The sequence below is a fragment of the Poecilia formosa genome, unplaced genomic scaffold, assembly GCF_000485575.1.
Source record: "Poecilia formosa unplaced genomic scaffold, Poecilia_formosa-5.1.2 Scaffold232, whole genome shotgun sequence".
NCBI classification, from domain to species: Eukaryota; Metazoa; Chordata; class Actinopteri; order Cyprinodontiformes; family Poeciliidae; genus Poecilia; species Poecilia formosa.
In genome coordinates this window covers 119,645-129,926 of record NW_006800171.1, presented here as the reverse complement: position 1 = coordinate 129,926, position 10,282 = coordinate 119,645, and the positions used below count along the sequence as shown (strand labels likewise).

Here is a 10,282-nt window from a genome sequence, read left to right as displayed (position 1 = left end):
GGATGGATGGATGGATGGATGGATGGATGGATGGATGGATGGATGGATGGATGGATGGATGGATGGCAGAGCTGAGCAGGAGGGTCTGAAGATTCAGCAACAAAGAGTTGATTTCTGCAACCGTATTGTTTCCAAATGATACACCACAACTTATTAAGAATTTGATGTGTTTTTTAAAATCATCCATTTGTACATGTGCAGAAGAATTGTCGTTTTAAGTGCTCATCACACATATATAGTCTCACAATAGCAGGACCAGGCAGATTCTAGTTGGTTAAGATAAAACTTGAATATAACTAAAATGACGAATGTAAAAAAAAGATAAATAAATAAGGATGAAGGATTAATAGGTTGATTCGTTTTCTCTTCCCTTCACATCGTTTTGTTTTTCTGTAGTTTTTGTCATTCTGCTAACAACCAATGACTTACAGTCAGTTTTTGTAGCTCTATTATTCCTCAGGGTAGAAAAATTTGGTCATGCGACTCCAATGCATATTATCAACCAACAGGAGGTCAGTCAGTTATTTTATTTCTGTACGGGTCACAGTTTGCAATGTTTTAAGCAAGTAAGTTGACCCAAATAGGATCAAAGCCACGGTCAATGAAAAATGGTTAACATAAAACCTTTAGCAAAAAAAAAAAAGAACAGTTAAATTGAAATATGTTTTAAATTCCTGTATGTTCATAAATATTTATCTTCATAATTCTGTGATACAGTTACTCATAAAAAAAAATCCTCTATGTGGCTACAAAACAATTTATTTACAAACACAAAATGAAAGTAGTAAGGCATGGAATTGTCAAAGGCGTGAAGGCTCTGAATAGATAATCTATTATTCTTTGTTATATCAGAACCATGCATGCAGAAGATTCTGAACAGAGTCAGCATCATTTGGAGTTACCACAGAATACGGGTTGCAAATAGTATTCCTCACAACGATTTGTTTTCCAGCAAGCTCCTTTGCAGCTCTTTAAGATGTTAGATTCAGTCGTAAGAAAAAAAAAAAAAAAAGAATGTGTCAGTGTCCTTATATCTAGATTTTGACGTCAGTGACTTCCTACAGATTGTTATTGGGCCCGGGCCAACCATCTCAAGCATGTGTGGGGGCCGTCGGAGAACGGCGGAAAGTGAAAGATATGAAGACACTCACCCTGCCTGTAAGGCTGCGTGTGTGCGGCAGGGGGAACGGAGGGGTGAGAGGAATAAACAGTAATGTAGATGTAAATATTTAGAGAGATATTCTCACTGTCAGGCAAAGAGCGCAGTTTTGAAAGATGACCAGCGATGCCCTCGTCACTGCTCTCCCACATGCATCCCGTCTGCATCCTCTGCCCCCAACTCCTCACCTCGGAGAGTAAACGGGACACTTTGGCGAATATACAGTACGAGCGGTTTGCTCGCTGCAGACTACACTACGATGTTGGCTTAGTGCTTGTGTGCTCTTTCCTTTTGTTTTTCTTAAAAAAGTTAACAAATACTTACATTTTTTAGGCTTTTAAAAATACAGAACATAAGTTTAAAAGACAAAAAAAAAACACCAAGTGAAGTGAAGGACACACACACACACACACACAGATCGACAAATTGCACACTTGGTCAGATGTTCAAAGATGCAAAATATAATTTTGGTATGCAGCCAGTGTAAACAGCTGTATAGGGTAGAATATAGGCTCATGAGGCCCCCAAAAATCAAAACCTTATCTTGTTTGAACTGGAGATTTTAGATAAGAAGATGACAGATAGGACAAAAATTCAGCTGAGACACATTGCAAGTCAACAACGTTTAAAATGAAGGTTTAAACCCTCGGGAGCTGAATGTGTTTTGGAAGTGACATGCAAATCTATTTATTACACGTCTGTATATGATAAAATTACATGAACCCCTGAGAGCAGTGCTAAGGAAATGGGTTGCCTGAATTAAAAAAATAAAAAATAAAAAAAAGAATTCATCATTCATAAAGTCCTGTGTAAATATTAGGTGTTGATTTCTCTTCACTGCACACGAATAGCTTCCAAGCGGGACAAGAGGAAACGCTCTGTGATCGCAGCGTGTCAGGACGTGTTTGCATGAAAATTCGACGTGATTTTAAAACAAACAGCTGAAAATTCAGATAATATTTTTGTCATGTTCCAAATTACTGGCACTGGGCCACAAAATTTCAAAATTTGCTCGTGTGTACGCGATAAACTGAATGAACAAACTTTTCTTAAACGTTGTAACCTGCTGTAGTCAACAGAGAAAAACTCGCGGCCTTATCTAGGGACTGGAGTTTTTCTGTCATTGTAGAAACCAGCTTTAAACGCGTTCTTATTGTGTTTCAGTTTAAGAGAGTAACGGTTAACTTTGAATCCTTTTTGCTATGTTTTAGGCCACTTTGCTCACAGAGACAGTGCAAAAAGCAACCGTGACCGATCACATCATAAAAATGTCCTTTTGTATTTGGCCGCACGATGCATGAGTCATGTCCTGGGGAGCCGGCAAAGAACAGATGAGCGGTGCAATGGTAGATAATGTTCTCATGACATCACCCTGGTGCTGATAAATGGGGTATCACTGTGTCTGTATTTAAACAATTTATGTGAGCAGGGGAGAGCCCCACAGCGAGGATTATTTCCATGATAATATTTAAACAGAGCTGCTCTTCACTCCACATCGGGGCTGATTTACTCTGTCAGCTGCACCTTCATGTCCTCATGGCTCACAACCAGGTCTTGTCAAGGCACCGTGTGCATCTCTGGAAGTGTAGCATGTGCCGCTCCGCTGTTGTTTTTTTGGTTTTTTTTGGTTCATTAAGGATTTATTGCATGCTGCGAGTGAGTGACCGCGCCACCTGTACTCAGCTGTACTCAGAAACTTCTACATTTGTATCCTTCCCTCTCAGGCAGTCGTGAAGCAGCTTTTGTCTACGCCATCTCCTCGGCGGGAGTCGTGTATGCGCTGACCCGTGCCTGCAGCCAGGGGGAGCTGAAGCTGTGTAACTGCGACCCCCTCCGGCGGGGGCGAGCTAACGACGGGAAAGGAGATTTTGACTGGGGCGGATGCAGCGATAACGTCAACTACGGGATCAAATTTGCCAAAACCTTCATCGATGCCAAAGAGCGACCCATCCGGGACGGCCGGGCACTCATGAACCTCCACAACAACCGCTGCGGCCGAACAGTGAGTGGATGATTTCCATGTGAAAGTCATTTGATTTTGATGGTTTAAATAAAACGACTCAATACTAAATAAGTAAAATGTTGATAACTGCTATTTACTTTGGACACTTTTGTCTCATGTACCATATTTTTTTACGCACAAATGTACACCAGAAGCTTTAATTAAAATAAAAATATTTTGTATTTATTGAAAATTTTCAGATAAATATGGGCAAGAGACTGGATTTCTTAAACGTTTAAACATTGTTTTATTTTCTTTTTTCTTTTGCAACGCTGTACACAAATTAAATCAGAAATAAACAAAACATTAAGCTTCTTTAGCTTCAGCATTGATATGTTTTTTGTTTGGTACATATGAGATGCTTTATATATATATATATATATGAAATAAACAAAACATTAAGCTTCTTTAGCTTCAGCATTGATATGTTTTTTGTTTGGTACATATGAGATGCTTTATATATATATATATATATATATATTTCAATGTGCATGTCCATCTTGTTCTTGAACTTCGATCAGTCAGGGATGCGTTCCTGAAACGGCATCTCAGTCTTTGGTTTTAAATCATCAGACTTTACTGTCATTGAACGTAGAAGATCTGTTCATCTTGATTAATATACATATGAATTACACCGGCAATGTTACAAAACACCAGTGCTGTTGAACTCAGATTTCTAATAAATATAAGCAGCTGAAGGCTAGTGCTTATTTTTACCTGTTTATGGCTTCACACGCACAGGTGAGTCTAAATCTAGTCCAGCCTTTGAGCTCTACCAAAACGCACCTTGCAACTCTCTCCTCTCCTCTCTCCAACAGAACTGAATCAAATGGCTCATCAGCAGATTTTAGCTCTGCAGAGGCCTGATAACGACCCATTAATTTGATTCATTTGGTTATTAAAAATCCTTGCTCAAATGCTTCTTAATTTTCTAGCTTGCTGCCTTATTTATACGCCTAGGATCAAGCTTTTATTTCGAGGACAAGCATCTGCAGTGAAATTTAACTCTGCGTGCTGTAGCTGGGGTTACACGCAATCTTAAAGCTCTACTCAAAATCGGAGCATATTATTAATTTTTTTTTTTTTTTTACAACATAGAAGACAGATGAAAGTCAGCAATGAAGAGGAAAATAATTATAGACGGCCTTAAACATTTTGCAAGACATTAAATCAAATGCGATACCGATCGAAACAAACACTAATGAAACGCCAAACTTCTTCGCGCAGGCGGTGAAGCGCTTCATGAACATGGAGTGTAAATGTCACGGCGTGAGCGGCTCCTGCACGCTGCGGACCTGCTGGATGGCCCTGTCGGACTTCAGGAAGACGGGCGACTACCTGCGGAGGAAGTACAACGGGGCGGTGGAGGTGATCATGAATCAGGACGGGACAGGCTTCACTGTGGCCAACAAAGCCTTCAGGAAGGCCACCAAGAATGATCTGGTGTACTTTGAGAACTCTCCGGATTATTGCCTCCAAGACAAAGCAGCAGGTAGGACTGCGGAGGCGAGGAGGGGGTGGAAGACGGAGGGGCTGTTTCTCGTGGATGTTGATGGATTGCCCAGGCTCTCTTATGTTTTAGAGGTGCTATTTATGTGTTTTGTGTATGCTCATGCATGACTAGTGTGTTTTGTGGTCATGAATGTCAGTGTGCGGGTGTATGCGTGTGTGCGTGTGTGTGTGTGTGTGTGTGTGTGTGTGTGTGTGTGTAATAGTAGTCAGATAACACAGCAGGCCTCCCCTGTGATGTTGGTGGAAGCTAATATCCTTGTACCCTGAGGACATGGTTGTTCTGTGACCACCTGACCTCTGTCAGTCTGTCAATTCTCTCTCTCACACACACATGCGCACACACACACACACACACGCACACACACAACCTTGTGGTGAGGAGACGTCTTGATTCCTCTTTAAACAATGAACCTGATCATACACGACTGTTTCAAACTGACCGGGTGATGGATGAAGAACGGTTGGACAGCATTTGACGACGTTACGTTGAAGCTTTTTCCAGCTTTTCCATGCTCTCTCATCTTGTCTCCCTGCCTCTCTGTCCCTTCATCCACCCTCCCCCTGTCATTCTCACCTTCTCAGTGGAATCTACAGCCTAGGGACACAAGCAGCTAATTAAAAAAAAAAAAAGAAAGAAAGAAAAAAAAAGTCACTTCTCTGTGTCTGTCACAGTCTTTCTCCCTCTCTGTCTGTCTGAGCTAAGCGTAGCTTGAGGGCAGAGTGGGCCTCCGAGTGTGAGAGCCTGTCTGTCTGTCACGCTCCACTGTCCATTTAACCCTCACACACACACAGAGAGGTGCTTCAAAGGGAGCAGTGGCTTGGGAAAGGCAGTGTAACTACAGGCCGCTCTACCAACACCGCATAGTTGTGTGTGTGGGTCTGTTGTTGTACAGGCCGCTTGTTGTGATAGGTAGCAGTTCAAACAGGGAGCTTCTCACACCAAACATGAGAGCTAATCTCTGTGGGGATGACATCCACATAAGACATGGACAATGTGCCGCTGCGCTGAGTGGTAGCCTGGCTGCTAAGCGCTACGAGGCATTCATCGCCGCTGACGAGCGTTTTAAATTGATTTGGCATCATAACAGCACATACTGAAACTCAAAGCACCTAAAACGCCGTCAGATTCACTCGCTTTACCAGAAATGTAAAAGTTTCAGCTGCGCTGTTCTACTGCTTTTAGCTGCTCTCAGTTAGCGACATTTTTTTTTTTTTTTTTTTTGCGGTTTATATCTTTTTCTAGACTAAGATAAGCTGTCTAAATCCGATTGAGAGCCTTTACTCTTTGTTATGGAAGCGTCAGTAAACTCCTTGGTCTGTATTAGATATTGCAAATAGGTAATACTTTACGTTCTTATTCATGTGATTCTTAAAAGGGTGATTCTTAAATTCTCTCAAGTCAGACTAATGAATTCTCCCAGGATTTCTGCAATACGAAGGTCATCACCTTCGCAGCAAAGACTGATAAGATCTGGGTCAACAGAACTAAGAAAAAGGAGAAGGGAAAATTTAGCGGCTAAGGATCAAAAAGATAAGCAAGTAGCAGATCTGGGAATTGCAGTGTGAGAAAGAGCAGTAAAACTTTGGTGTGTCCTGATGAACATTCAAAAAGAAGACAGTGCCTGGCAAAACTTTTACTGCTTTGCATCTAAATATAGTCAAATGCAGACATAACTTGAACTTGTAGGGACATAAAGATTTGCAGCTGTTACTCCAAGAAAAGGTGGTTCTACAACGTATCGAATCGGGAAGCTACATACATAATTACGCCACACTTTTCAGTTTTTCTTTTCATCTGTAGAAGGAATGCTTCACAATTATGCACTGCTTTGGTTCGACCATGCACACAAGTTCCTGATAAAATTCATTGAAGTTTGTGACAAAATGTGAAATTTTTTGATATTTTCCCAAGGCACTGTGTGTCTTCATTTCTTTAGGAAGACAGATAAGTAAACTCTCAAACTCTCTGCGCAGGTTCTCTGGGCACTGCCGGACGGGTCTGCAACAAGACATCGCGTGGCACCGACGGCTGTGAGGTCATGTGCTGCGGGAGAGGCTACGACACCACCCGAGTCATGCAAATCACAAAGTGCGAGTGCAAGTTCAAATGGTGCTGCGCGGTGGAGTGCAAGGACTGCGAGGAGGCCGTGGACATACACACGTGCAAGGCCCCTAAGCGAGCAGAGTGGTTGGACAAGACCTGAGGCCGCGCTGCTCCTCTGTTCCCGTCAAACGCAGCCCCACCCGACACCCCTTCGCAGGACATCATGTAGAAAAAAAGTGGCATTCTGGAAATGTCTGTCCAAAAGTGCTATGCATCTCCGCCCCGACCTTGTCTCCTCATTGCATGGCTTTTTTTTTTCTTTCTGTTTTTTTTTTTATTATTATTATTTGTTGTTTTTTACTTGTTTGTGAAAGCACTAAGACTCCATTATCCATCGTAATGAGTCAACACATATTAGCTCCTGTTTGTGAATGTCTGTGTGATTAAACCTGCTGGGATCAGATGTCAGTGATAACAACTTGGCTTCAAACACAGATTCGGCCCAGACGACCTGCTTCTGGTGTGTGGTACTGCTACTTTTCAAATGGTCTGCTGCTTTCATGATTCTTCAAAGACAGATGTTACTTGAGACTCGAAACATATCCAGTATTGTTAATGGCATCATATCATATATTCACATAACTTTGCTTTGTTTATGTTTCTTTGTTTTTTGTTTTGTTTTGGGATACGGGGGAGGGGGGGGCGGTAACGAGGATTATCTTTTGGGATAAAAACAAAACAAAAAGCATACTTGGTTGGACTGTGGACAGTACCTTGGAAAGTGCAATTCAAGATGTCTAAACATGGCAACACGTTGCCGGACAAGCGTCCAGGAAGAGGACTGCTAGAGGAAAAGGAGATGGACAACCAGAGGAATTTTAAAATAATGGACAAATGCATCACTGGAGCATAGAGTGACACTGTGTAGAAAGGACAGACAAAAAGGAGGAAAATGAAAAACAAAAACTGTTTATAGTGGATTATTTAAATTGTAAAGTGTTGTTTCATTCCTCATCTGTTGATGAGACTGCACTACATTGGCTGATGCAAGGAGAGAGAAGAGCACTTGCATTACTGTGATTATACAGTGAGTTTTAGTCTTTTTTTTTTGTGTGTGTGTGTGTGTGTGTGTGTGTGTGTGCGCGCGTGTGTGCGTGTGTATGTGTGATTAGAAAAACCTGCTGCTGAGAAGAAGACAAAGAAACCGAGGCGTTTATGGGTCACACATCAACCACGACACCCACAGATTTCACCTTTCTGCTCTTGAGCTTGCTTGTATAACATTTTGTATTACGCTCTATCTAAACAGATGTTCATATAAAATATATGGTGAATTAGTTTGTTGCTGCTTGGTTTTGTTTTTGTCCAGTCACATATATCAAATAATGGGCAAATGATGGCAAGTCAGTCCTGATGAGACCAAAACAAAGAGCAACTATATATTTGTAAAGTTTCATTGCTGTCACATAAAATGTGAAAGAAGTACTAATATTACAAACTGCAGTATTATGCGACTATTTTAAACTTTAAACAAAGTCTTATTGTTTTCCAAATCTGACTCCAAGGTGCCGGGCTTTCTGTTTACATTGGTACTGATCATAGTTTTTCCCAGCCTGACTGAGTTTTCGGCCTCGTAATGAGCTAAGGGTCAAAGAAACTCATCCACCATTAGTTTATTAATATATTGTGTTCCAGATTTTCAGCTAGCAGTCCGTAAAGAACTATTTAACTGGGTACTGAACAGTGTATGGTAAACATTTTATTTCTTATTCTCCGTCACAAAGCTGCGTATCTGTTTCTTTACTACGGGGATAAGCAGTTATTTGTAAATAATTTTGCTTCCATAGAAAATGTGCCATACATCATTCGATGCTTAGCTTTGAAAATCTCCTTATTGGAACTGTTTGAAACATTCATGAGCTTTGCAGGGATGTTATACATACAGTTCATATCTGTCACTGTATATGTAAGCAAGCTGTACTCCAATATCAACATAATGACCTTAATAAGTCTCATCATGCAAATGATTTGTCTGCACCTATTAGGATCTACTATTCTTGGCGTTCTAAGTGCCTAAAGTAGCTCCGAACATAACTTCCTTCATCCTGACGGCATTGCACAATGAGTTTGACACCCTTGATCCCAATATACATGCACTATATGAAACAGGAATTCATCATGAATGATGCACATAATTCATAAACCTGACAGAACTTAATGCTTCACAAAATGTGCTCATTTTGTTTATGTTTAGCTACAGATTTTAAGGTGTTCACACGTATAAAGAAGGTAAAAAACTGTTTAGCAGCCATTTTTTTTTTGTATTTTTCAAAAAATTAACAATAGATATGGCAACAAATTGAGTTTTAGCAAGAAGTTGTTGGTTTTAAATTATTATTTTAAATTGAATCTAACCAAAGATTCAATTTAAAATAGCTTCTTAGTTGTGTATATGTTAGCACTGATCCACCAATCCACCCCTTGAATGTAGAAGCTATGTGATGCATGACTGAAACTTAAGTCACCATTGAACGGCTTTAAAAGAAACAAAACAAAAAAAAAGTCCCCCAAAAGGTTAAGAAGTTGAACTTTCAATGACTGAGAAGAGTGAAAAAGTTAAGAAAAAACTTGAAAGACCCCCTAAATGAAGCATAATTATTGATCAAACCTAAAAATATATATATATATAATAGAGAGATGACCCAAGACTTGTATGCAGAACTGTATTTCAGCAGCAAAAGGTTGGTTATCTGTGGATCAGGGTGAGGAGTGTTGTGTCAGTCAAGGAGAGGGAAGTGTTTTATTAAAGACCCAGCCTAAAAACCCCAGCCCCTGCTCTCCCACCCTCCACCCCCATCCACCTCCCTGTGTGGAATTCCAGGTGGGTCCCAGGCTAATGACTAGATGGCTGTAATTACCCAGGGCTGTTGATAGCTGGAGATGGGACATGGTCGTGCCACAGAGGGCCTAGTGTGGGCTCCTACTGGGACCACATTTAATCAAAGGCTTCTTGGGCGGCTTATCACAGAGAATACTTTCCAGCAATCTTCTCAGCCTCAGCCCCCTCTGCTTCCCAGACTCCAGTTGATTCTTTTTCTCGTTTGAGTCCAAAGACCCCCAGTCTAGAAAATATATCACACACAAGCACTGAAAGAAAACGCCAAAGGATTCCTTGAAATGTTTTTGAGACTCACACAATTCAGTCACCAACTTCTTCTTCTTCTTCTTTTTTTTTTTTTTACAAAGGTTTTTGTAACACCTCACTGAGTTCTGGTGATAAAGTCATCTCTCCTTGGAACAGGAGACCTGAAGTAAAGAGCCAGAAGAAATGTTATCCTAAGTAAAAAGCTGGTTATTAAAATTCTCCTTCACGGTACAGGAAGAGAAGCCTGACATGATTTACGACAGTGGTTTCCAAACATTTTCTGCGCCCCCCCACCCCCCTATGGATTACAAATGGCTGTCTGGTTAAAACGATGCGTGTGACGGGGGGCATCGACTTTTTTGGGGGCAAAATGAATGTACGTAGCTGAAAATAGACACCAACATCGGTAGCCTACAAGGT

General features: G+C 40.9%; 1 protein-coding gene across 1 annotated transcript in view; it reads left to right on the top strand.

The window, feature by feature from the left end:
* The window catches only part of LOC103149606 (protein Wnt-2b-A), a 17,773-nt gene extending 9,719 nt beyond the window's left edge, over positions 1-8,054 (top strand). Inside the window, exons 4-6 of the mRNA XM_007568844.2 lie at positions 2,884-3,161; positions 4,389-4,653; positions 6,648-8,054. Of these exons, the coding sequence (XP_007568906.1) occupies positions 2,884-3,161; positions 4,389-4,653; positions 6,648-6,877 (773 nt within the window). The 3' untranslated portion in view covers positions 6,878-8,054. The remainder of the gene's footprint in view (positions 1-2,883; positions 3,162-4,388; positions 4,654-6,647) is intronic.
* The last annotated feature ends 2,228 nt before the right edge of the window (positions 8,055-10,282 follow it).